The sequence below is a fragment of the Nycticebus coucang genome, chromosome 22 (genome assembly GCF_027406575.1).
Source record: "Nycticebus coucang isolate mNycCou1 chromosome 22, mNycCou1.pri, whole genome shotgun sequence".
Taxonomy (NCBI): Eukaryota; Metazoa; Chordata; class Mammalia; order Primates; family Lorisidae; genus Nycticebus; species Nycticebus coucang.
Window position 1 is genome coordinate 990,228 of NC_069801.1, and position 27,949 is coordinate 1,018,176.

The following is a 27,949-nucleotide window of genomic DNA, read 5'->3' on the forward strand; positions in this document are numbered from 1 at the left end:
TTCCCACCCAAAGGCCTCACTCAGGGGTCAGTCTTACTGCTCCTCAGGCCTCAGCAGATGGGATGCGGCCCACTGAGTCTCAGATCCCCTGCCTCCTGCAGTCTGCCCACTCGTAAATCTCATCCCAAAACTCACTTCCAGAAAGTCCAGAGTAATGTTTGGCCAAATATCTGCACACTCGGCCTGGCCACATTGACATATGAAATTAACCATCTCAGACCCAGCCTTTTCAGCTTAGCGCCTGTACGCATCTGCTTGGACCACGCTCAAGGATGACAACAGGTTAGACTTCCGTTAACTCCATGCAGTGGTCCCGTGGACACCGAGCATGCTCACTCTCTCCCCAGAAGAGGCCTGATTGTGGGGAGCCAAGGGCCTCCAAGGTGGGCTGCGGCCAGGTGGGGTGGCCTCCCCTGCAACCCTGGCTTCCCTCCCACGTCTGCTCCTTCTGGGTCTTGGGCGGTGATAGCGCCATGCCAGGCCTCCCTGCTCTGTGAGCTGCTGCTCCTGCCTCGGGGTCCCAGGCCTGCACAGGGCTGGTGATGAGCAGAGATGCTGCAGCTTCCTGGCGGGCATGGGGGTGGGGGGGTGGGAGGCAAAGGTTTCTTTGCAGACCCTGCTGTTTGTTCCTTCCTATCAATCTGATTTGCTTTATTTGAAATTTCAGTGCCTGTTCTCCGTCCCCCAAACACACTCAAAATGAATCCTTAAAAAGTGGGATGGAATATTTAAGGGTGAATCGGAGGGAAATACTTGAAATTAGTTTGCAGCCATGTCCTTGCTGTTGCTTCTGCCCCCATCATCTTTACGATTTTAATTTTATATCATTTAGGATGATGTTTGACACATACTAAGAATGTGTCGTGATAGGGGGGTGAGGGGTGGTCAGAGGGCATTGCTGTCCCAAACTGGAAATTAGGTGTTCACTTACTAGAACAATTTTGTCACGTGACTGTGATATCTAAAACAATATTTACTGTTTATTTTGCTTATTTTGTTGGCTTTATAACACGGCATCAAGCTTACCTAGCCCTGGGGTTGGCTACTGCTGCTGTAAAAATGTGTCTGGGTTGTGGCTGTGGCTGGGGCAGGTTTTCCCAGGATCTGTGTTCCATGGATACCACACACCTATTTGTCCACCTCTTGTCCATGAACTCAAGATCTTCAGACATTCTTGAACACTCCCCGGTCCTCGTTAGTTTCCCTGAGGCCTTGATTTAGGAGCAGAAGAACTGCTGGCTGTAGGGAGAAACGCGTCCGTGTGGTCAGGCCGTCTTGTGGTGGGGGACAAACCACACTCTTGGTCCTCCTGGGGTCTGGGGAGGTGGGGACAGGTTTGTGCTGAACACTCAGGAGCAAAGGTGACCTGGTGGGTTTACCCAGTTCCTCAAGAGGCTGAGCTTCTGGTCTTCCTCCATCACATTTCTGCAGCTTTCCCTTAGCTGGTCCTCAGAAGTGGTCAGTGCTCTGAATTCTGAACCTTTGTCCCTCGGGGGTGTGGGGGCAGCCCCCCTCATGCACTGTGGTCTCCAGATGCTTCCTACGCTTTCACCTCCTTTCTGGATTCTGCTTTTTCTTTTCTTTTTTTTTTTGTAGAGACAGAATCTCACTTTATGGCCCTCGGTAGAGGGCCATGGCATCACACAGCTCACAGCAACCTCCAACTCCTGGGCTTAAGCGATTCTCTTGCCTCAGCCTCCCGAGTAGCTGGGACTACAGGCGCCCGCCACAACACCCGGCTATTTTTTGGTTGCAGTTTGGCCGGGGCTGGGTCTGAACCCGCCACCCTCGGTATATGGGGCCTGCACCCTACCGACTGAGCCACAGGCGCTGCCCTGGATTCTGCTTTTTCTGCCCTCAGAATTTCTCCCCTTAGGTTATTAACATTTTCTCCTATTGTGTGTGTGTAATTTTAAATTAATTAAAATTACATTTTAAGTTTTTGCTGCTCACCTTTACATTCATATTCTCTGAGGGTGCAAATACACGTGTGGTGTGAGGCAAGTGTCTTCTGCATTCCAGTTGCTGGAACAGACTCTACTGCCTGGGCGACTGACACAGAATGTTTTGGGGGCTGAAAGTCTTAAGAATGCCGCTGGTGTGGGGGATGGGGGGGGTTGTTCCCTTACGGTGTACTATTGTGGGGGGGGGGAGAGAGAGAGAGACAGCCCTCTGGTGTCTCTTATTGTAAGGACGCTAACCCTATGGGATCAGGACCCCACCCACATGCTCTCAATTAACCTTAATCACCACCTTTGTCGCCCCATCTCCAAAGACATTAGGGTTAGGGCTTCCATATATGAATCAGGAGACACAATCCCAGCCACCTGTCACATCTGTGCCCCACCTGTCATGTCTGCACCCCACCTGTCACATCTGTGCCCCGCTGTTGGGAAGGCTGTTCATCCTGCTGGGGACTCCTTAATAAGCCTCAGCCTTGAGTCTCTACTTCTGATGGCTTTACTTGAACCAGTGGGCCAGCCAGGTGGGCATATTTTTACACTCTCAGGACCCGTGCTGAGAAGCAGTCGCAGCCAGCATCTGTCCTGGTCTGTCCCTCATCTGACCAGCTCTAGGCCCTCAGGTGTGTGCATCTGTCTTCAGGAAGGGTCAGACCTGCAGGGACCCAGTGGGGTGGGCTTCCCCGGGCGAGCTGGGCACGGTGGGATGTGCCCTGCCACCGCCATGAAGGGAACCCTGTGTGGGGCCCACTGAATTCCTCTCAGCTGAAGGGCAGGTGGAGCAGGGGGCATTACCTTTTCCAGGTGAGGTGAGAAAGGGCAAAGCCTCCTGGCCCCACGTCTGTGCCCCACCTGTCACATCTGTGCCCCCATCCTGGCCTGGCCTGGTGCTTGTCTGATCGTTTCTCTGAGGCAGGAAGCCTTTGGGGGTTGCTGGCTGACACTCAAGATTTGGGGCCTGGAAGCCACAGGCCAGACTGGAAGAGGGGCTGTGGAGCTGAGCCTCCTGCTGGTTCTGAGGCTGCTTGTCTCCTGGGCTCCTCCCAAAGGAACACTGTCTTCCTGGATTCCTGCTGAATCTCCCATTTAAAGGGCGAGAAGCAGGTTTGGGGATCTTTCAGACCTGATTTCAGCAGGTTCCAGCCAGAACTAGTAATTTGCTTATTTTAAAAACATTCCATTACAATTTCCACTTTAGGGTATTTGTGGCACTTTCGTCAGGCTCATGAAAGTCGCTTTTACTGCAGAATTTTATAAAAGCATAAAGCTTCTCATTGTACGTTGTATTTCTGAAGATTTCTGTTCACATACATTCATTTCAAGATGTTCTGGAGAGGCAGAGTCAGCGCACTTTTGAGGAAGAGTAAGACCAAGCGATGTCACAGATGCAGTTCTGATGTTTTTAATAAGCAGTGCTCCTCTTTTGAGTTCGAATTATTGAATGTGTGTTACGAAAATCACATTTTGGTAACTTGCGATTTAAGACGTGCTAGGTTGGCTTTGCTTCTGCCCTGAGATTTCTTAGGCTAGGGGACACCGGGCAGGGGCACCCTGAGGCTTCTCACGCTTGATGAGGGGTCAAAGTTATGTCAATTAAGCCCAGCATTGTAGGCTGACCGTGGGCTCCAGCATGGCGTCCGCCATCCCTCCTTGGAGAGTTGTGTGTAAACATCATAGCCCATTTGAACCGTGTCCCTGTGTGGAAAAAAGGGCCGGGTGTTCTTGGAGCTGCCCAGAGGGCAGGAGGGTGGAAAAGAAAACAAGCAGAGGACAGACGGGGCTCGGAACCCCATTAGCCTGGATGATTGCACAGCGTGGCCACCCGTGAGCGGCTGTCCTCACAGGAGATGCTGCCTGCCCTGCACAGATGCCCAGCTTGTCCTCCTTCCCTGGCGGCCTTCTGCAGCAGCCACAGCCATGACATGAGAACCATGTGAGGGGCAGAGGGGGTACCCCCAGGGATGCAGCCATCTCAGTGCTGGAACCCCATGGCCTTGGCTATAGCTTCCTGGGAGGGGTTGGCCGTCCCCAGCTACACCTGGCTTGAGGGAGCAGAGCTCACAGGCCAGGCCGTGATGTTGTTTCTTTATGCCTTTCTTTCCTCCCTTCTAGAATCCATCTACCGCCGGGGCGCCAGGAGATGGAGGAAGCTGTACCGTGCCAACGGCCATCTCTTCCAAGCCAAGCGCTTTAACAGGGTGAGCAGCCCCTGGGCCCTGGGGCCTCCGTGTTGCTTTACCAGCCGGGAGGAGGGAGGGATGTTCCCCTGCAGAAAGCCGGCTCTGACACAGAGTTGCTGTTGGGAGCAGCCTGGACAGTGCAGGGCCAGGAGAGCCCAATCCCTATCAGGCAGGGATTGGGGGCACCGGGCCATGGGGTGCTGAGTGCTGGGGGCAAGTGGATGTGAGTGAACAGGCAGCCTTCTGGAGATCAGGACAGTGTGGCTGGGGGGACACATGGTGGGTGTCTGGAGGCTGTGGTGCCAGGGCACAGTGCACCCAGGAGTCAGCCATAGCTCCGGCCAGAGCTGACTGCTCCCCAGTCCCCTGCAGGGGTTCCTGGCCCACAGTCTGCCCCCTAGTCTCCTGGGGCTGCCAGAAGAAAGCATCACAAACCTGGCGGCTTCAGCCCCAGACTTTCCTGTGGAGGAAAAATCCAAATTCCAGCAGTGGTAGGGCTGGGCCCCTCTGACAGAGTGGGGGGGACCCTCCTCTCTGGCTCCTGTAGGTTGCTGGTGGTCCTTGTTCTTCCTTAGCTTGTGGGAAAATCACTCTCGGGCAGTGTTTTTTTTCTTTTAACTTTTTTTATCTCCCAGCACAGTTGAACCTATAGCTAAACTTCTGTGGCACACTTAAATTATGTTGATCAAACAAAAGAGTAAAAAAAAAACAATACTACTGTGCTTTGGAGTTCTTTCGAAAATAATTTAATTAATGATCTTTTAAAAATGCTTCCGGCACATCTAAGATCCTCTAAAAGCATACCACTTGCCGCTGCACCGGTTGAAAATCACTGCTGTAGTTTCTGCTTCCCGCCCTGTGTGACCTTGTTTTAGCTGAACTGATCACATCTGCAAGGACCCTTTTTCCCAATGAGTTCACATGTGAGGTTCTCAATGACCCGTCTTTGGGGTGTGGGGGACACTGTTCAACCTACTAGGTGCCGGCCTTGGGGCCTTTGCATGTGCTGAGCTCATTGCCCAGATTCTCCTCCCCTCCCTTTTTCCCCCTTCCATCTCCTCCCCTCCCTTCTCTTTCCTTTTCCTTCTCCCTACTCCCTTCTCCTCACCTCTTTTTTCCCCTCCTCTCCTCTCCCCTCCCCTCCCCTCCTCTCTCCCAAGTTCTTGGAGCCCAGACTCTCCCTCATTTTCTGTCTCTGCTCAACATCCATCCCAGGGCCCCTTCTCTGTGCCTCCAACTTTCAGTCACTCCTGCTGTTCCTTGTGGCTTTGTGCGCTCCGTCTCCCCACTGTGCCTACTGTTCAAGGACCGGCTGTGTCCCCAAGCTTGGCTCATAGTGGGGCATGCTAAACACTGGCTTCTCCTCTATTATAATGAATGATAGGAGAGAGCCAGAATATCCTCAAGAGAAGTCTCTTGAGGACACTGGGACGCTGCATTGTGGATCTAGAATGGGTGTGCCTGCCAGGAATGAGCGGGGCTCTGGAAACCACAGCGGACCTGGGAGAAGCTCAGCAAGCACCAGACGCCGTGAGGAGGCCCCACCATGCAGCCAGGCAGCTTTGGGAGGCCCCAAAGGTGGCAGCACCTGGGATAATGGGCCCACCAACAGAGTGGGGACATGGAGGTTTGCAGTGAACCAGCTGGACACACGGGAAGGAAGCTGGCCACTAAACATGGGAAAACACACAGATGTCCCATCCCTGGGACTCGGGGCACCTGCTACCTGTCCCCTGAGTTTATGTTTAAAACAACCAACCAGCCAACCAGTCCTGTGGCCCAGCAGCTTCTCTCTCTCTGAACCTGAGAATTGGCTCAGTTCTGGCCTAGGAGGGGGTCTCAGGCAGCTCTGACAACCAACCCAGCAGGACATGAGAGAGAAAATTCTGGCTCTCACATTTGCCCTTGGTGAAATGCTTGTTTCCTTCCTTTCTGGCTGACTGATTAATCCAAGACAATCGGCAGGTTCATGGGGTGAAAGTCCTTTTTGCCCACGGCAGGTACAGACCATACGTGATGCTCCATACCCCACCTGCCTGCACCAAACCAGCCAGCAGAAGCTTTTCCTGGTTAATGATCAGCTAGGAAGAGGCTGGGGTGGGGAGCAGTCAGAGTAATTGCAGGTGGGCTGAGGTTAAAACAATCCTAACACCCAGAGCTGGTCTCCGGAGCAAACCCGGGCAGTGGGGACCTGAGGGGTCTCCAGACATTTCAGATTTCTGTGGTTTCCAAGCAAGTCAAGTACAAAAAGCATATAGGAAAGATGTTTGTGGCAAAGAAGACCTAGAAGAAAAAGATCAAAACTTAAACACTCAGAATTAAAGACCACCTACAAACCAGCATCCCGGCAGACTCTGGGGCTCTGCAGCAGAGCGAGGTGTGATGCGTGTGGAGGCGAGATCAGCTGTTCTTGAACAGAGACACCCAACTTCCTCAGGCACCCAGGGAAACATAAGACTTCCCCTGCCATCGACAAGATGTCAGAGGCAACTGATGCCGGTACTGCGTGTGGGGTGGTGGGGTCTGCAAACCGGGGATAGAATGGGCCTGGACCCCATTTTCTGGAAATCACCTAGGAAATGCATAATGGTGGCTCTGGGGTACTCCCACCTGCATCTGTCTGAAAGAAATAACCCATCATTCACAGGTTTCCTCAGCATTATTTTCACGAGTGGGGACAGCACCTGGACCTTCTGTCACCCCTGTGCTGTGACAAACCACACCACCACTCCAGGGCATGAGCCCCTGGCCTGCCCTTTGCTGGGGCACATGGCTACTCACGCTACAGGGACGACCAGGCAGGCGGCCCAAGGACTTTGGCCTCTGTTATGGGTGGACAGGAAGCAGAGGAGAGATCACTTGGGTCCCTGGGAAGGAAGAGTCTGTAGGGAGTGAAGACCAGGCAGGGCGGGGGCCCCAGGGGTGGCAGAACAAATGCAGGCACTCTTCAGTCCCACAGATAAAGAAACACGCGTCTGAGTTCACAGTCAAAAGCCACGAAATGCAGAGGGAGGCTGGGCTCCCTGAGCAGAGCTGGCGGAAGCCTGCACTGAGGCTTGGACGGGTTGAATATGGAATACATGTTGAATATGTTTAAAAAATTAAAATGGATGATTGCAAATATGAGCAAGGAACAAACTGGCAGCATTTAAGACAGACTTAAAAATATTTTTGCCTCGTTAATATATTAATTCATGTGAATTTCTAAGAAGAGAAACTCCGGTTTTAGGTTCTGTTGTATTTTTTAATGGCACATTTCCTGAAATGTTAATCATTCAAATACAGATTTGAAATAAAAAGCCTTTGGCAAAGCTTTGGCGGCCTCCCCGAGAAGTACATACAGGAGCTCTCTGTGGCTGGAGTGATGCCCAGCAAATTGATGCTGCTCTTGGTCAGTGGTCATTCTGGCCTGACCAAGGCGGGGCAGGGAGGGGCCCCCAGGGTGGCTCCATAAGGAAAGGAATCTTTGTTAATTTGTAACAAGGACCTGGTGGCTGTGAATTTGCTCCTAAATATGATCCAAGCATTGCAAATTAAGATGTCAAGCTAAACACATTTAGCACATGTTATATCATAAATGGCAGCTGGTGTTCTTCAGGCCGAGAGGTGCAAAAAAGTTGAGTCAGAGCCAGTTTGCATGGCCAGAATCCCTCTGAATTCAGAGTTCAAGCATTCAGCCCCTACCCTGCCTACATGCGTGAAGATTCCTGTGTTGTTGTTAAACTAGATTGAGTTGGAGGTCTTTGGGGTATCCCCTCAACCAATCCACGTTTAGCTTTCTTCAACCCTCTCCTGAGTTTCTGGCCACCCCAAGGAAGAGCCCACAGCCCCTGTTCATTACCTTGCAGAAAGGTTGATTCAGGTGACATGTGGAAGACCCAGGATCAATGTTTCTTTCTGTTACTAATTTTAAAGGTGATGGGGTGTGTGTACATTTGTTGGGCCCCCACCGGTATGCTGGGCACTGCCCTAGGTGCTGGTCGTATGGCCCTGACTAATGTGCAAGCTTGTATCCGGGGTTGGGGAGGGCCCTGGCCCAAGCGTCCTCAGCTCTGCCCCATGCCTGTTGCCTACAGGCAAGTGGGGCTTTGAGGGCCAGGGTGCTGGTCCTGTTTGCTCAGCAGTACCCCGCCCGCATGTGTGGGGGTTTGGTCAGTTTTATTAACTGAGTTCCATTCAGACTGTTCACCAGTACACTATATTCCTTTTTACTCTTAATTTAGGGATAATTCAAGACTCTCTACAAAGAAAGAGATTGTTGAAAATGGTAAGGAGGATAAAAACATATAAAGGAGGGGGCAGCCCCTGTGGCTCTAGGAGTAGGGCACTGGCCCCATATGCTGGAGGTGGCGGGTTCAAACCCAGCCCCAGCCAAAAACTGCAAAAAAAAAAAAAACATATAAAGGAGTTATGACAGGAAAAATCTAAATTCTAAATGGGGGCTACAATGTAAATGTTGGTCTGTGCAGACATGCCCGTGACTATGCAGACAGCTGGGTAACCGGGTCCTGACAAGTTCATCCTTTTGCATTTTGTAAAATTTAAAAATCCATGGAAACACCACCAAACAAGCTGGTAATTATCATTAATTTCCAATTGTTTAGAAACATGAACAACAAAGAAAGATCGTTTGAAATCTTGAAAAATACGGGGGGGAAAAACTAAGATAATTACAGACTTGCCCCATTGCAGTTCAAAATTTGTTATTAGTCAGAATGCTAGGCAGGGTCGTTTGCTCCAAGGTCATCAGCCGGGAAGACGGCTTGTTTGAAAGAGGGTAGGCAGGAGCCTCCCTGTGTTCCCCGTGGCCTGAGTTGTCCCACCCAGAGGACGCCTCCCACCCCAGGCCCTGCAAACAGGCGAGGCCTTGCCTGAGTCTCACCATGCCTGCTGGGGGGTTTCACCTGTACCCCTCACACAGAGCAGGATCCAGGCCTCTTGTTTCCCAACCTTGGGGGACTCAAGAGGGAGCAGCTGAGCTTGTACAAGTCCAGTGCCCAGAAGTACCCAGGAGGTGGGGCCATCTCTTGCCCCAGCTCAAAGTAACGTTTTGAGAAAATCAGTGAAAGTGCAAAATGCCCTTGTTCCTTCTGGTCCCCTCAATGTGGCCAGGGCTCTGGGGCCTGACAGCCACTGTTCTTACCCACAGAGAGCGTACTGTGGCCAGTGCAGTGAAAGGATATGGGGCCTCGCGAGGCAGGGCTACAGGTGCGTCAGCTGCAGGCTGCTGGTCCATAAGCGCTGCCACGTACTCGTCCCGGCGACCTGCAGGAGGCATATGGTGAGTCATGGCCAGGCGAGACCCTAGGGGCGGGATTGGGGCCGGGCCGTGTCCAAGCTGAACGTAGTGGCCCTGGGCTTCATCTGCTGAGAGGGACTTTGATATTGTTCCTGCCACTGACCAGGCAAGAGCAGGGGAGCCTGAAGGCTGCAGGAGGGCAGCCCAGGGCATCAGTCTAGGCAGGTCTCTCTTCCTGAGCCCCCATCAACCCATAGTGCCCCTGCTAGGAGGGGATATAGGGGAAGGGCAGGCACATTCCTATCTCAGTTGGGGGGGGGGGTCACTTCTACTGGAGGTCTGACCCCAGCAACTGTCTTGAGAAGCGACCTGCCAGCAATACCCTCCCTCTGTCCTTGAGTGGCTTCATGTGAAGAGTCCAGGCCCTTGGGGACATCAGTGACCAGCTTTTCCTCACTGAGCACCTAGGCCACCCCTGGTGTTGGACACCTGACTCCCTTCTGTCTCTGTGAACCATGGGGCGTCCTCCAGGCCTTGAGGGCAACTGTCCAGGAGGGTCGGCTCATCTGCGTCTTGCCATACTGGGGGGTAGGAAGGTACCCTGGGCGTAATGTGCCCTCCCCTCTCTCGCAGGATAAGAGCAGAGTCCAAATCCAGATCTTACCCAAACATCACCGAGCACAGGGACACAGGGTGCCTGTGCAGACCAGTGTTCCCAGCCACATCTGCCAAAAGCTGCTAAGGCTTGAAATACCCTTTGGCCCCCTAGGTCTACTTTAGCCTGAGTAAATGAGAACAGCCCAGAGATTGGCCAGTCCCAGGCTGGGTAGCCCAGCACTTGCCCCTACATGGTTACCAATAGGAACTCTCTCAATTATGACACGTCAGCCATGTAGAACCCTGAGGACCTTAGAGTGACATTCAGATGCATGGTCACTGCCAAGACACACCCAGTGCAGTGTTCGGAGTGGGGAGGTTACCAGGTGCTATGTCAGATTTCCGTTTTAGAAAGCACCTGGTGGAGAGATCACAGCCCAAGGTACTGAGTGGTCACCTTTGCCTATATAATCTAGGTAATTTATGTTCTTGTGTATTAAGTAGATTCCCATAGCAATTATGTTTTCATACCTATGTTAAAGAATATATGTCATAGCATGTGTTGTGGGAAGTCCTGTCATGCCCACATGCTGTGGCATAACCACGGCTCTGTCTCCCTGGCAGGATTCTGTCATGCCTTCCCAAGAACCTCCAGTAGATGACAAGAACGGCGACGTGGACCTTCCTTCTGAGGAGACAGATGGAAGTAGGCACTACGTTCTCCTGCCGGTGGAGCCTGGGCTTTTCCTCACCCTGCTCACATCCAATTTCAGGGAGGGTGGCTGTCCCCCTGCAGGGCTGGGCACGATACTGCCCAGGGCTTCCCTCATCCCTGCCAGAGATGGGCAGGACGGGTGGCCTTCCCTGGTGGCTGCTGAGCAGTGCCGGCTCCATGAAATGCTACTATGGAGTCTGGGGGTGCTGGGTTTCTCCTGAGCTGCTCTGGGAGCTCTAGAAGGTACTCAGTGCAGCGGTGCCCACAGCAGGGCACCTGCCACAGCCTGTGCTGCAGAGCTGACCCAGGGCCACGGAAAGGCTGATGGGTGGCTGCCGCACGTAGCGTGACAGCTGCATGGTTTCTTGGTGTGGTAAGTTTTCATGTGGGGAAAGAGACTTTATTTAATGCTAAGAAGCATTCAGAGAGAGGCTTCAAATACCACTTGCACTGATGGCTCAGCTCTGAGCTTCCACGTAACTGTGGACTATTACATGAGTCTGTGAAGGCTCTCACTGTCGTTTGATAAATGTGAGCTGTGTTCCCTTGGGAGCCCTTGCAGAATGAAATGGGACCACAGAACAAAAAGCATTTAGTACATACAGTGCCTCTCATAAAAGAGATTCCTAACTAACAACTCTTCTCCCACCCATTCTTCATCCATCCATCATCTTTCCATCATCTATTATTTATCCCTACATCCATCCATCATCTATCATCCTTCCATCCATCCATCATCCTTCTATCAAATTTCCATTCATCCATCCATCTATCCATCATCCTTCTATCCTTCTATCAACTTTCCATCCATCCATCTATCCATCATTCTTCTATCCTTTTATCAACTTTCCATCCATCCATCCATCTATCCATCATCCTTCTATCTATACACTTTCCATCCATCCATCCATCTATCCATCATCCTTCTATCCATCTATACACTTTCCATCCATCCATCCATCATTCTTCTATTCTTCTATCAACGTTCCATCCATCCAACCATCCATCTATCCATCATCATCCTATCCTATCAACTTTCCATCTATCCATCCATCCATCATCCTTCTATCCATCTATCAACTTTCCATCCATCCATCCATCATCCTTCTATCCATCTAAAAACTTTCCATCCATCCATCTGTCCATCATCATCCTATCCTTCTATCAACTTTCCATCCATCCATCATCCTTCTGTCCTCCTATCAACTTTCCATCCATCCATCCATATATCCATCATCCTTCTATCCATCTATAAACTTTCTATCCATCCATCTATCTATCATCATCCTGTCCTTCTATCAACTTTCCATCCATCCATCATCCTTCTATCCTTCTATCAACTTTCCATCCATCCATCCATCTATCCATCATCCTTCTATCCTTCTATCAACTTTCCATCCATCCATCTATCCATCATCCTTATATCCTTCTATCAACTTTCCATCCATCTATCCATCTATCCATCATCCTTCTATACTTCTATCAACTTTCCATCCATCTATCCATCATCCTTCTATCCTTCTATCAACTTTCTATCAATCCATCTATCCATCATCCTTCTATCCATCTATACACTTTCCATCCATCCATCCATCATCCTTCTATCCTTCTATCAACTTTCCATCCATCCATCCATCCATCATCCTTCTATCCTTCTATCAACTTTCTATCCATCCATCCATCCATCCATCCATCATCCTTCTATCCATCTATCAACTTTCCATCCATCCATCTATCCATCATCCTTCTATCCTTCTATCAACTTTCCATCCATCTATCCTTCTATCAACTTTCTATCCATCCATCCATCTATCCATCATCCTTCTATCCATCTATAAACTTTCCATCCATCCATTCATCCATCATCCTTCTATCCATCTATCAACTTTCCATCCATCCATCTATCCATCATCCTTCTATCCTTCTATCAACTTTCCATCCATCCATCTATCCATCATCCTTCTATCCTTCTATCAACTTTCCATCCATCCATCATCCTTCTATCAACTTTCCATCCATCTATCCATCATCCTATCCTTTTATCAACTTTCCATCTATCCATCATCGTCCTATCCTTCTATCAACTTTCCATCTATCCATCATCGTCCTATCCTTCTATCAACTTTCCATCCATCCATCATCCTCCTATCAACTTTCCATCCATCCATACATCATCCTACTATCCTATCAACGTTCCATCCATCCATCCATCTATTCCTCATCATCCTGTCCTTCTATCAACTTTCCATCCATCCATCCATTATCTAGCCATCATCCATCCATCATTCATCATCCATCTCTCCACCCATCATCCTTCCATCATCTATTATTCATCTCTCCACCCATCCATCTATCGTCCGTCATCCATTCTTCCACCCATCTATCCATTATCCATTCGTCATCCTATCCATCCATCTATCATCTGTCTATCCATTCATCCATCATCCTTTTTTTTTTGAGACAGAGTCTTATTTTGTCACCCTCGGTAGAGTGCCATGGCGTTACAGCTCACAGCAACCTCCAGCTCTTGGGCAACCCCTCGAGTTGCTGGGACTACAGGTGCCCGCCACAATGCCCAGCTACTTTTGTTGCAGTTGCCACTGCTGTTTTAGTTGGCCGGGGCCAGGCCCGTCACCCTCGGTATATGGGGCTGGCACCCTACCCACTGAGCCATAGGCACTGCCCAAAGAATATGAGGGGTTCATCATCTATCCGTTATCTATCTATCCATCTATCCATTATCTATCCATCCATCCATCTATCTATCCATCCATCATCCGTTCATCATCCTTCCATCATCATATTATTCATCTCTCCATCCATCCATCATCCTTCTATCCATCCATCCATCATCTTTCCATCCATTATCCACCCATCCATCCTTCCTCCCATCCATCCATCCAGTTATTATCCGTCCATCCGTTATCTGTCAATCAGTCTGTTATCTAGCCACCCACCAACGCATGTATTCATGCCTGCCCCCACCCACTTATCCACTTACTCTTAGGATGAAAAATTAGAAGTCTAGACACCAACATCCTTTGACTCATTATTTCTAGAGGAGACCCTGGGAACGTGTGTCACAAATGCAGATGCTCCACCCCATGTGTAGAGTCAACAGGTTGGGGGGAGCCCAGGAAGCTGCATTTGCCTAGACTCTAAGCTAAACTCAGATGTGACTGCCACTCACCTTGAACCCAGCTGCCCTGGCATAGGCCACTGCTTCCCTGCAAGGACCAAGAGCCCTGGAGGCCTCTGTTCTTGGGCCAGTGGTGTCGACACCTGTAACGTCCTTTTCTTCCTCCCTCTCTTTACTAGTTGCTTACATTTCTTCAACCCGGAAGCATGACAACATTAAAGATGATTCTGAGGTGAGTGTGTAAAATACCTCACTGAATTTCCAAAGTTCATGAGCTCATTTCTGGGGCAGTTATGAAAATGTGGATAGGACTGGACATGTTACGCAGTTGGCACTGACCAGCAGTGGGATCTGGGTCTTGTTCTCAGGCCTGGCTCTGGGCACATCCTGGTTGAGGCTATGTGGTCTCCCCGGCATCCAACCACACCGTAGGTCCGGGAACTAGGTGTTTTATTTATTTATTTTTTTTTTGGTAGAGACAGAGTCTCACTTTATCGCCCTCAGTGGAGTGTCGTGGCGTCACACAGCTCACAGCAACCTCCAACTCCTGGACTTAGATAATCCTCTTGCCTCAGCCTCCCAAGTTGCTGAGACTACAGGCACCCACCACAACGCCTGGCCATTTTTTTGTTGCAGTTTGGCCAGGGCCAGATTTGAACCTGCCACCCTCAGTATATGGGTCCAGCACCCTACTCACTGAGCCACAGGCACTGCCCTATTTTATTTCGCTTTTTATTATTTAGGTTACACTGATTGCATTTGTTAAAGTCCCTCCTATAACTGGTCTGGCCACCAAGAGGCGCCAGACACCGTGACAGGGCCAGGTTTTGGACTGCAATTTTTGTCAAATTGTGCCTGCAAAAAAGCCTTCCTTTTTTTGCCTTCATGGGCCTTCTTGTCCTGGAAAGCCCTCTGTCCCTTCATGTCATTCCCCTACTTAAACTCTTTTCTGGCTTCCCGTCTGCAGCCAGATCTGGATGATAAACCCCAAACAGGGAGGATGAGCTCACCCTAGTGCTCTCAACCTCTGGTCATAAAACCCCAAGAAATAGCTGCACCTTGGGAAGGCGCAGCCTCCCCAGAGACCAACCAGTGCCGCCACAGGGCTCACTCCTCCTACCTGGCTGCTCTGTATCTTGAAGGAGGCAGGAGCCTCAAAAAGCAGAACCCATTTTCCTCCACAGACCAACCCCCTTCTACCACCACAGTGCCCTTACGAGAAATAACACAGGAGGCGAGCTTCTGCCCCTAACCTGCTCTCCCCCCTTCATGGTGTCTTTCTACTAACACTGGGTGGTCTGGCAGATCTCGGCAGCCTTAGCTGGTTGTGCTCTGGTTCCCAGGGAGGGCCCTGAGGGTGCTCACATGCCCAGGCCGTTCCTGGTCCCAGCTAAGATGGCCTTGGGGGGTGTGACCCTGTGGCCACCTCTCCAGCCCGGCTGGGTGTGGCTGTGGTCCTGGGTGTCCCACATTGTACATGGAGGGGCCACCTGCATCTTGTGACCCAAGCACAGTCCTTGGAAGTAGAGCTTTCAGCTTTCAGCTTGGTCGTGCCTGCCTTCAGAGTATACCACGTCAGCTCTTTGTTTTTATGTCTTGATTTAGGTGGGCGTCGAGGGAGGGTGTATAGTCAGGACACTATGAATTGTGGGGCTCTGAGCCCTGAGGGGTTGGCTGTGCTCAGGATAGGGGGTGATTCTGAGTCTCACAGGCCCTCTGTCCTCACTGGCCCTGGTTTCCTCTCCCCCCAGGACCTCAAGCCAGTTATTGATGGGATGGATGGGATCAAAATCTCTCAGGGGCTCGGGCTGCAGGACTTCGACCTGATCAGAGTCATCGGGCGTGGAAGCTATGCCAAGGTCCTCCTGGTGCGGCTAAAGAAGAATGACCAGATCTATGCCATGAAGGTGGTGAAGAAGGAGCTAGTCCACGATGACGAGGTGAGCCTGCTTCTCACCGAGGCTGCTGTGCTGTCCCCGGGGACACGCAAGCCAGGCTTGCCTGTACATGAGGAAGGTATCCAAGGGCCGATTAATAACTACTGTGGATTTTCATGGGTGAATTGATGCAGTGGGAGTCCCAGTCTTGTATTTATGGAGTTGCAAGGTCAGAATACAGTCATGCATTGCCTAACGACAGGGACACGTTCTGAGTAATCCATCGTTAGACCGTCTGGTCGTGCAGACATCACAGAGAGGACTGAAATACAGCAGCCGGTCCAGCCCACTGCTCCCAGGGTGTGACCCATGCTGTAGACCGTTGTAACACAGCAGCAATGTTTGTGTACCCAAATGTCTGAACATAGAAAAGGTACGGTTAAAAATAAGAGTATTGTAGGCCAGGCAGTTCACACCTGCAATCCCAGAGTTTGAGACCAGCTTGAGCAAGAGCGAGACCCTATCTCTACTAAAAATAGAAAAGTCATTGGGGCATGGTGGCATCTGTAGTCCCAGCTGCACAGGAGGAGGCTGAGGCAGAAGGATCGCTTGAGCCCAGAAGTTTGAGGTTGCCATGAGCTGTGATACCCCGGCACACTAGTCTGGGTGACAAAAAAAAAAAAACTATTACAATCTTACAGGACACTGTCATGTATGTAGGCTGTCTGAAATACTGCTTTGCATGTGTGACTAGTTGAATTTGAGGTTCTCCTTGTGCTTGTGAATCCCTCAAGTTGGGCTGAGCAGGGCATGATGGGGACAACCAGGAGGGGCTCAGGGCTGCTGTTCCCTCCGGCACCACATGCAGCCCCAGCTTTGTGGGAAGAACTGAGGTGGGGCAGCGTCATGCACAAAGCTTCCCGCACCTGTTGTCTCTGAGGAAGAAGTTACAGAATCAGTGGTTCATTTGTTCACATCTTAATTCTGACTTCATGTACTTTTCTTTTTAACTGTACATAATTGCACAAAATACACATCAGATTTTTCATTTCAGCCATGTGAGAGTATGCCGTTGGTGGCATCTAGGACACTGGTATGACATGCAGGCATCACCTCTGGCTGGTTCCAGGACTTTCCCATCGCCCCAAAGGAGACCCCCTTGCTACACAACAGTCACTCTGAGTACGTTCTCCTCTGCAGCTTCCGGAAGTCACCAGTCTTTCTGTCCCTTGGCTCCCCTACTCTGGACACTTACATGAACGGAGCCATGCCCTGTGTAGCCTTTTGCGTCTGGCAGATCTTTGGCTCAGCTTGTTTTCAGGGTCCATCCCCATTGTGGCCATGTCAGGACCTCGTTCCTTTTTGTGGACACCCTTTGCTTATCCAGTCACCTATTGATTAAAATGTGTGTTGTTTCTACCTTTTGGCTGTGGTGACTAGCGCTGCTGTGAGCATTTGTGCACAAGCATTCGTTCGACCCCATTTTCAGTTCTTTTGAGTGTGTACCCAGGAGTGGAATTGCTGGGTCATCTGTTGATACTCTGTTTGAGTTGCTGAGGAGCTGCCAGGCTTTTTTCCAGAGGAGCAGCCACACATTTTATATTCCCATCAGTAATGCACGAGGGTCGCGGCTTCTGCACAGGCTTGGTGACTTGTTACTTGTGTTGGAGTCTTTATTGTTACCCTCCTACCTGGCTGTGGCCTTGACCGGTGTTTCTCCAGTGACTTGTGATGACCAGCATCTGTGCACACACCTGCTGGCTCCGTGTGCTTTGACCTTTGCCTTCACACCTGGACGCAGGTCTGTATCTTAGACGCAGAGAACACTGACACTGCTGTCGTTGAGATGCTGCTACAAACAGGACCACCTGGTGCCCTTAAGTCAGGGGCACAGGACCCCATCACCAGCCAGGCTCAGCCCTAAAGGGCAGAGCTGGGGCTGGATTGGGGCTCCACCTGCCCTCTCAGCCGGGTGCATTTGTGCAGTGCACAGACTACCCAGCTGGCCCCGTTTCCTGAGCACTGAGCTCAAAAGTGAGTAGTGGTGTCAGATCCTCACAGCGGAAGACACTGAGGCCCTGAGAAGTGTGGCACCCCTGTTAGCAGCGCCATGGGAGTACTCCAGACCCCCTTCTGGCACACTGGCCAGCTGGGAAGTTAACAGAATGTATGAGATCAACTTTGCAGAGCCCTGAGAGAAACAGTGCTCAAAACAGTCATTGCTTCACAACATCTTCTGTGGGGAGGTGGGGACTTGGGGTCATTCCTTGAGAAGAACGTGGCTTTAGGGGTTGTAGAGTGGAAATAGAATATGTGTGCATGTGTGTGAGTGCACATGTGTGCTTGTGTGTGGGTTTGTGTGCGTTTGTTGGTGGGAGACACTAGTATCTGGTGGCACCACATCCTAGCCATGGACTCCAGACCTACAGCGCTGCACCACCAGATGCTGACACTCCTTACAGGCACAAAGGGGTTGCTGAGTTGTCTCTGTGGTTCTCTTTCCCTGTGCTCAGTGTCCCCAGTGCAGCCTAACACATGATGCAGCTGGGCCAGGCCTGGGCCCCCACCACTGTCCTCCCTGCCACTGGTACAAGCTGCCTACTGCCCCAAGTCAGGCCGGAAGCCTTCTGCTACCCTCCTTGCCCTGATCTTCCCTAGGTTTCTGCCTCTTGGATGTGGCTTTGAAATGGCCTTGACAGATGCCGTTGGCTCCTGCCACCCTCAGGCCCTTGCTTGCTCAGAACTAGGGCTCGGGGGACATGTGAGGCTGTGACCCATGAGGCCTCCCCAGGCTCCTAGAGTCCCATGACCCTCTCCGCACAGCCTCCTGCTACCCTTCCTTGGCTGATGCTGGCTAACAAATGCTTGATAGTTTCTAACAAATTCTTTCTCCCAAAAAAGAGACCATGCTCTGGAGGCCCAGAATTGCCTCGTATTCTCTTGGTGGACTTGAGAAGCCCCTTCCCTCTGACTCTGCACCAGCCCCACATGGTGCAGCACCGGTGTGCCTAGAACACAGCAGGTTCCCCTTGGGCATTCCCTCTCCAGTTTGGGTGACCAATTGTCGACAATGAGATAGACACCAACGTTCCTGCAGAGATAAAGTGGGGACGATGCTGCTGTGAGGGGTACTTGTGGCCTTAGGTAGGTATGGGAAAGAGGGGTCACAGCTAACCACCTGGTCCCTAGCTGTCAGCACTGGGAGCAGACAAGGCCAGAGAAAGGGCTTCTGAAGCCACCCCCAGTCTCTTGGGAAGGTCACTGAAGACAGAGCCTGGAGGCGGGACTGCAGGCCCTTAGGGGTTCACTAGATAGATACCACTAAGAGTTTGCTGATCTGTTTCCAGCACCCCTCCAGAGAAGGCAGGACTGTTTGGAACACATACCTTTCCCTCTCATCTTCTTAACCCCTAAGACACGGGGTGACCTAGAAAAACTTGGGGCTTCGTCCAGCTCTGCTTTCTGGGATGGGGCTGATTGGTGCTGTGGAATCCTGGTGACTCTGAAATTGACCCTGATCTCATAGCATTTATTGAGCTCCAAGAAATGGAAGGGAGGCAGACCTGTGATGGGGCCATGCTCTGGAGCTGGGTATAGGACTGGAGCCAGCTTACCTCTCAGTAGCTGTGGGACCTCAGAGAACTGGCTTAACCCTCTGCCCTCAGTTTCCTTGTGCCTTGAGTGGTGATGATAATACCTCCCTCCCCAAACTCTTGTGGGGAATATGTGAGGCAACTCTTAGAAAACCCAGAGCTAGAGGTCACCATACTACAGAGCTGGTGGTTTTGGCAGTGATGATGATGGTGGTGATGATGGTGATGATGGTTGTGATTATGGTGGTGGTAGCATTGATGACTATGATGGCGATAGTGATGGTGATTATGGTGGTGATGGTAGTAGAGATAGGGATAGATGGACGATTAATAGTGATGGTGATGATGATGACAATGGTGATGATGGTTATGGTGAAAATAAAGACGATGATGATGATTGTGATGGTGGTAGAAGTAGGGTGGATGGATGATTGATAGTGATGATGATTATGGTGGAGATGGGGTGGATGGATGATCAATGGTGGTGATGATGGTGATAACAATGGTGGTGGAGGTGGGGTGGATGGATGATTGATAGTGATGATGATTATGGTGGAGATGGGGTGGATGGATGATCAATGGTGGTGATGATGGTGATAACAATGGTGGTGGAGGTGGGGTGGATGGATGATTGATGGTGCCGATGATGGTGGTGGAGGTGGGGTGGATGGATGATTGATAGTGGTGATGATTATGGTGGAGATGGGGTGGATGGATGATCAATGGTGGTGATGATGGTGATAACAATGGTGGTGGAGGTGGGGTGGATGAATGATTGATGGTGCCGATGATGGTGGTGGAGGTGGGGTGGATGGATGATTGATGGTGCCGATGATGGGCAGTGCCTGTGGCTTAAGGAGTAGGGTGCCGGTCCCATATGCCGGAGGTGGCAGATTCAAACCCAGCCCTGGCCAAAAAATCACAAAAAAAAAAGATGGTGCCGATGATGGTGGTGGAGGTGAGGTGGATGGATGATCAATGGTGGTGGTAGAGGTGGGTGGATGGATAATTGAGGGTGATGATGGTGGTAGAGGTGGGGTGGATGGATGATTGAGGGTGATGATGATGGTGATGATGGTGATGGAGGTGGGGTGGATGGATGATTGAGGGTGATGATGATGGTGCTGATGATGGTGGTGGTAGAGGTGGGGTGAATGGATGATTGATGGTGCTGATGGATAATTGATGGTGATGATGATGGTGCTGATGATGGTGGAGGTGGGGTGGATGGATGATTGATGGTGCTAATGATGGTAGTGGAGGTGGGGTGGATGGATGATCAATGGTGGTGATGATGGTAGTGGTAGAGGTGGGGTGGATGGATGATTGAGGGTGATGATGGTGGTGGAGGTGGAGGAAGTGGATGTGGGGTGGATGGATGATTGATGGCAGTGATGATGGTGATGGAGGTGGATGTGGGTTGGATGGATGATGGTGGTGGGAGTGGGCATGGGGGTGGGTGGAGACAGTGGTAACGATGCATTCCCTAATACATCTTCTCTCTGCATTGTCTTCCCAAAAGCAGAGAAGAAAGACTTTCCTCTCCTGCCTCCCCCTTCCCCAGGATGCCAGTGAAGAGTGTTCAGGAGCCTCATTAACATGCCCTGGTTTCTATTTCAGGACATCGACTGGGTACAGACAGAGAAGCATGTGTTTGAGCAGGCATCCAGCAACCCCTTCCTGGTCGGCTTACACTCCTGCTTCCAGACGACAAGTCGGTAAGGAAAAGCAAGGTGTTCCTGATGTTCTGCTTACTTAGGATTTGAAGCTCAGGAAGCATGTCTGGCCTGAGGTGTCAGCTGTCTTCTGGGAGGTTCTCCATGTTGCTCTCATTGGCTGGTATCATAGTAGATAAATTAATAATCTGAACGTAAGGTATTTAATTCTGCTTATGAAATATTTATCAAATGCAGGCATTGAGTCAGGTGCTGGGGCCCCCGGGTGAGTGAGAGAGATAGACTTCTGAATTTAGGGATTCCTGACGACGTGGATTTCCTCACGTTAGAACTAAGTCGCATGTACAGAACACACATGTGAGGTGTCTTTCTCCTGCTCCAAAGCTCCGCTGATTACTTTCCCAGTTGCTTCTGGGATAAAATCCAATTTCTGTGCTTGTGGACGAGGCCAAGAGTGAGCAGGCTCCAGCAGGCTCCTGGAAGCATCTCTCAGGATATGTTGGGAGTGGTCTGGTGGGAGCCACCCCTGGGGGTATGAAATTCCTGGTAGTTGCAAAAAATATCAGTCCTATGCTTTGATGTCACTCTAAGAGTTTTAAATACATATATATTTTTTGAAACAGAGTCTCACTCTGTTCCCCTGGGCAGAGTGCTGTGGCATGACAGCTCACAGCAACCTCAAACTCCTGGTTTCATGTGATCCTCCTGCCTCAGCCTCCCAAGTAGCTGGGATTACAGGTGGCCACCACAGTGTCCAGCTAGTTTTTCTATTTTTTAGTAGAGATGGGGTCTCGCTCTTGCTCAGGCTGGTCTCGAAGTCCTGAGCTCAAGCAGTCCACCCGCTTCCACCGCCCAGAGTGCTAGGATTACAGGCATGAGCCATTGCATCCGGCCTGAATAAATCCTTTTAAAAACCTTTCCGAGGGCGGTGCCTGTGGCTCAAGGAGTAGGGCACCGGTCCCATATGCTGGAGGTGGCAGGTTCAAACCCAGCCCCGGCCAAAAACCACAAAAAAAAAAAAAAAAAAACCTTTTCGAGTAATGTTTTTGGGTGACTTTCACAGAACACCCTTCCTGTGAGGGAAGGCAGGGTCAAGCTCAGGCCACACTTGGCACGAGTGGCCTAATGGGCTGCACGGCCTCGCCCACACATGGGTGCCGCAGGCACAGTAGAGAGTGAGGCTGAGCTCCCATTCCAGGAGGACTGGGTTCAGAAACAAGCAGCTACAGCCAGTTGAAGTTACTGCAGAATTCCCAAAGCACATGCTTCAGGGGCAGGAAGATGAAAAAGGCACATCCAGCCCCACTCCCAAGTGTCGTGTCCCCTTGGGATGGTGCCCTGGCCCCAACTGGCCAAGTGCAAATGCCGGGGTGCTTACTGGGTGCTCAGGCCTGTGTGTGTGTGTGTGTGTGTGTGTGTGTGTTGGGACCTGCGCATGTACCTAGGAGCTGCTTCTAGTCTAAACACATGTCTGAAAACCTCCTAGGTGACCTGTAGTCATTTCAGTGCTTGTAGCAATCGTCCTCTGCCCCAACCCCAGATGTAGGGAGGGCAGGGGCATAGCGCTTACGTACTAGTGAACCATGCCAGACTCTGGCACTGGGGAAGTGCGTGGACGTGATCTGCCCGTCCCTCACTCACTCCCTACTCGCTGAGGATATTCCAGAGGCAAAGGGACATCTCTGGAGCCAGAGGAGCCTTGACCTAAAAACTGGTCAAGTGCCCTCAGCAGGGTATTTCTGGGAAATTGTGTGTGAACTTAATTTTGGAAATTGAATCTCATCAAGTACGGGAAAGATAAGTAAAAGGAGCCATACGGTTGATTGTGTTAAGATGCATTTGGCCCCGCGAGTAGTCAAGGTGGCATCCCTGGATGCCAGTTCTTTGCGTGCAATTGTGATGATGAAACCTGAAAGCCTGACCCCACACCCCCTGCTCTGTCCACTTGGAGGGCTGGGGGCATCAGACACACCATGGCTGGGCCAGGACTCGCAGTCTGTGGTGCTGTCCACACTGGAAACAGTCTGGGCTCTGACCCAGACTCCCACCAGCTCCTGTTTTCCCAGGTGCCCACCTCTGCCTAGCCCCGCCCCTGGCCTGAGCCCCATCTGCCTTCCACTCCTGGGCCTCCTGCCCTTCCCTTCCTGGGGTCCACCTGGACACAGTGGCCAAGAGCTGTCAACTGCCAGACGGTGTCCCACATGATTTCCCCCCACCACCCCCAACCTGGGCACTTGCCTGCCTACATCAGCCCCTCTCTGACTCCAGGGGGTACCCACAGCTCTTTGCCCCCCACCCCGTGTTCCATGCAGGCCTCTGCAAGAGGGAACTTCCTGGAAAGCATTCATTCCGGAACGGCTTCTTTCCAACTCCTTGTACTAAGAGAGGCTGACTCTGCTGCAGAGAGTTCCCCCTGCCAACACACCTCTCTCCTCAGGTTGTTCCTGGTCATAGAATACGTCAATGGGGGGGACCTCATGTTCCACATGCAGAGACAGAGGAAGCTGCCGGAGGAGCACGCCAGGTGGGTGCCAGGCCAGGTGGGCCCTGACCATGTGGGAACCAGGCCAGGTGGAAGCTGTGACAGGCGGGCTCAGGTCACATGTGAGCAGACACGGGGACCTTCTTTAGGAGGTCAGTAGCGAATTGAAAGTGAAGTTTGAGGGACAAGTGGCAAAGAGGCATTATCATGTCCCACAATGTTACAAATTCCACATTTTGGGTGTGTCTTTGAGTTACAGTGCCTCAGAAACAGCCCACTGGACCCCGACCCTCTAGACAGAATTATACCTCATGCAGGGAAAATGGGGGATTTATGGGGTTGTTTTATTGTTATAATGGCGCTGCCTTGGTTTATCCTCTGTTTTCAGAATAGGAAGTTTTTAACTTACCAAGGGGTATGAAGCATAACAGGTGTTTTCTCAACATTGGGAGAAAAATGTCACAACTTTCCTTTGTGCAGGCTAGAGTGCAGTGGTGTCATCATATCTCACAGCAACCTCAAACTCCGGGCTTAAGCAATCCTCCTGCCTCAGCCTCCTGAGTAGTTGGCCCTACAGGCACCTGCCACGATGCCCAGCTATTTCTTATATTTTTAGTAGAGATGGGGTATCAATATGTTGCCCAGGCTGGTCTTCAACTCAAGGCCTCAAGCGATCCTCCCACCTTAGCCTCCCAGAGTGCTGGGATTACAGGAGTGAGCCACCATGTCTGGCCTCACAGTTTCTCTTTAAAGTGACTTTGAAGGACATCTATCCTTTCTTTTCACCTCTGACGTCACCCAGGCTCATCCCCATCACCCTGCCCACAGCCTGGGTCCTCGGGGGCTTGTTCAAGTCCAGCCTTGCCTATTGCCCACAGTTTTCCCTTTTCCTCACTTAAAAAAAAAAAAATCCATGCAGTTTATGAATCACTTTAGATTGTTTTGGGGGAAAAGTAGGCAATAAATCAAAAACAGCACACAGCCCACACACTTAATTTTTTTTAATTGTGGGAAAATACAACATGCAACTCCTTGTTCTAACCATCAAGGGCTCAGGACATTCGCACCGTCATCTCCAGGTCACTTCCATCCTCCTCAAATGAAACATTGTCCCAGCTCGGTGCCTGTCGCTCAGTGGTTAGGGTGCCAGCCACATGCACCAGGTCTGGAGGATTCCATCCCAGCCTAGCCTGCTAAACAAACAAACCAAAAAAAAATATCCAGGCATTGTGGTAGGCGCCTGTAGTCTCAGCTACTCAGGAGGCTGAGGCAAGAGGATCACTTGAGCCCAAGAGTTTGAGGTTGCTGTGAGCTGTGACACCACAGCACTCTACCCAGGGTGACATAATGAGACTCTGTCTCAAAAGAAAAAAAAAAAGAAACACTGACCTCCCCACAGCCCCCCGTCTCCTCCTACTTCTGTCTCTGTGGATGTGACGGTTCTGGGGCCACGTGTGAGGGTCTCACGCTGTGTGTCCTTCGTGTCTGGCTGGTGGCATTGAGCATAACGTCCTTAGGGTCATCCGTGTCGTAGCGGGTCAGGATTCCCTTCCTTTCTAAGGCTGAGTGGTAAATACCCTGTTGTACGTTTGGACCATATTTGGTCTGTCCTTACTTGCATCAGTGGACCCTTGGGTTGCTTTCACCTTCTGGATGTGTGGATGGTGCTGCTGTGAACACGGTGTGCAGGTGATCTCTGAGACCGTGACCAGCTCTCTGGGGTAGACGCCCAGACGCATGGCTGCCACATCCCTCCTCAGTTTTTCTGAAGAGCAACCGTGCTGATTCCCATGGAGCTGTACTATACACGTTCCTCCAGCAGCACCCGACAGGTTCCGTTTCTCCACCTCCTTCAGCCTGTTACTTTCTGTTTTCCTGATGGGGCAAGATGGGATCTCCTCATAGCTCTGTTCTACATTTCCCTCTATGTTGAGCATCCATTTGCATCTTGTGGCCACACACTTGATTTTAAAACCCTGCACCTTGTCCTCGGGAAGACCCGTAGTAGGAGGCCAGTGGGGTGGGCAGGCTCCTCTGGCTAGAGCTGTTCGCTGGAGCCTGTGCAGGCTGCCACCTGCTCTGCTGACAGTGTGGTGTCATCCCTGCCCCAGGTTCTATGCTGCTGAGATCTGCATTGCTCTCAACTTCCTGCATGAGAGAGGGATCATCTACCGGGACCTGAAGCTGGACAACGTCCTCCTCGATGCCGACGGGCACATCAAGCTGACAGACTACGGCATGTGCAAGGTGGGCAGCTCCGGCCAGACAGCGCCAAGGCTGGCCCCTCCCTCCCACTGTGGGGGTGTGTCTGTGACCCCACCCTCCTGGCAACTCTGTCCCCACAGGAAGGCCTAGGCCCTGGTGACACGACAAGCACCTTCTGTGGAACCCCAAACTACATCGCCCCTGAAATCCTGCGGGGAGAGGAGTATGGTGAGGGCCATGTGGGACACAGGGCAGGTGTGGTGGGGAATGGCCGGCCCTCGGAGCTGGGAGGGTGGGAGGCAGGGTCTGCCTGGGGCCCACTCTGCCAAGGGTCTGCAACAAGGGCTCAGGGGCCCCGCCCTGCCACCTGGGGAGCTGTGCGGGGTCTCTCACAGGCACCCTGACTCTCTCCGAGCCCCGTGTTGGACCGGCCTGTCTTCCAGTATGCTGGTGCGGGATGTGGGTGGGGTCCCAAGAGGAACCCAAGGGCAGGGAGGAGGAAGATGCAGGTGGGGAGCCTGTCCCGGTGTGGCTGTCGGGGGAGCCAGGTGCAGCCTTGATGGCAGAGTGTCCTTCAGGCCCTGAGCCCCCTCAGCAGGAAGGCACCCTGCAACCGTTCTTCCTGCTGTGGGTGTGAAATAGTAGACAGGGGACACAGCGTGCGTCTGTGTGTGCCTGTGCATGCTGCACACGTTGCACAGACATATGTGCATGTGCTGTGCTGTGCACCTGCGTTCCTGTGTCGCACAGGAGTCTGTACACCCAGCCACTTTTACGTCTTGGTGTTTCCAATGAAGTATGTCAGAAACATGTATCAAGTGTTTCGCACATTTTGTGTGCCACTAACATGGGCTCGGGGTGGGCAGTGTGGGCATCACCCACTGGGGTAACTGGGCTGCTGGGAAGCTGCTTCTACGGAGTCACTCTGTGGCCAGAGGAAATTGGTGGTCAGGAGCAAAGATGGAACACAGCCCACGTCTCACACAGGAGCTAGCAGATGGCCGTCCTCCAGCAAACTAAAGTCAGAGTCCCCCATTTCCCTGTGCTCTAAAATATAGTCCCAGCAGATTGACTATTTGAATGTGAAAAAAATCAAAGTAATGATTGTAGAAGAAAATAGAGGAAAAGTGGGCGGTGCCTGTGACTCAGTGGGTAGGGCGCCAGCCCCATATACAGAAGGTGGTGAGTTCGAATCCGGCCCCAGCCAAACTACAACAAAAAAATAGCCCGGCGTTGTGACGGGGTCCTGTAGTCCCAGCTACTCGGGAGGCTGAGACAAGAGAATCGCCTAAGCCCAGGAGTTGGAGGTTGCTGTGAGCTGTTATGCCACGGGACTCTACCCAGGGTGACAAAGTGAGACTCTGTCTCTAAAAATAAAAATAAAAAAAGAAAGAAAAGAAAATACGGGAAAGTATTTTTGTCATTTCAGGGAAGGCTTTTTCAAGCTTAGCATATTAAAGCAGATGTGCAGCAGAAGGTCAGTTTTACGTATATATAGGGGTAGGGTCAGAGATGCCCCAAGCAGAATCAGAGTCCCAGTGACACCCAGGAAACCTACCCAGTGGTTAATAAGAACAGTTCTGTAGTAGGAAAGAAGGGGAGGACAGGCCGCCCAAAGGAGGCACTGGGCCCGTCCACAAGGCGCAGAGACCCAGCCTGGGTACGGGGCTGTGCTGCACACCGTTGCCTGGCGCTCCTAACACCCTCTGTGCTCATCACACTCACACCAACCCCACCTGCCCAAGCTCAGCAAACACAGGCTGGCCTTGCCTTGGCCTGTGTAGCCACACACCCAGCGTCACAGCTGTGTGCTCCCCCCAGGGTTCAGCGTGGACTGGTGGGCACTGGGGGTCCTCATGTTTGAGATGATGGCGGGACGCTCTCCGTTCGACATCATCACCGACAACCCAGACATGAACACGGAGGACTACCTTTTCCAAGGTGCGTGGCCGGCCTGTGCGTTCTGTGTCTCATTGCCTCAGAGGAGTGTCTTCCCCCTTCCCCAAGGTGTGGGCAGGGCTCAGGCTGGCAGGTGCAGTCTACGGGAAGCCCACCGGAGCCCTCGAGGTGTTCGGGAAGAGGGTGGCCGTGCAGTGGGGCAATGGAACTCCCCCACTGTGCGTGTGGGGAAAGAGAGCCCATCTGATTTAGTCCCCGCTTTCCTCTGCACTGGGGAGGGCTGTGCTCAGTGGGGTCCTGGTTGCCCCTGTGGTTCCCTCTGGTGGCCAGTGTGCAGGGGTGTCCATGTACCCACAGCGGACAGAGGGGGCTTTCATGCACAGTCA

At 51.6% G+C, this 27,949-nt stretch overlaps 1 protein-coding gene across 9 annotated transcripts in view; it reads left to right on the plus strand.

Annotated features, from left to right (window-relative positions):
• PRKCZ (protein kinase C zeta) overlaps positions 1-27,949 on the plus strand; it is an 86,382-nt gene that overhangs the window by 53,804 nt on the left and 4,629 nt on the right. For all 9 annotated transcript variants that reach the window (XM_053575213.1, XM_053575214.1, XM_053575218.1 and 6 more), the window contains 10 exons: positions 4,074-4,159; positions 9,291-9,422; positions 10,602-10,683; positions 14,011-14,063; positions 15,583-15,771; positions 20,922-21,019; positions 23,415-23,501; positions 25,571-25,706; positions 25,805-25,892; positions 27,486-27,605. In XM_053575213.1, the coding sequence (XP_053431188.1) occupies positions 4,074-4,159; positions 9,291-9,422; positions 10,602-10,683; positions 14,011-14,063; positions 15,583-15,771; positions 20,922-21,019; positions 23,415-23,501; positions 25,571-25,706; positions 25,805-25,892; positions 27,486-27,605 (1,071 nt within the window). The remainder of the gene's footprint in view (positions 1-4,073; positions 4,160-9,290; positions 9,423-10,601; positions 10,684-14,010; positions 14,064-15,582; positions 15,772-20,921; positions 21,020-23,414; positions 23,502-25,570; positions 25,707-25,804; positions 25,893-27,485; positions 27,606-27,949) is intronic.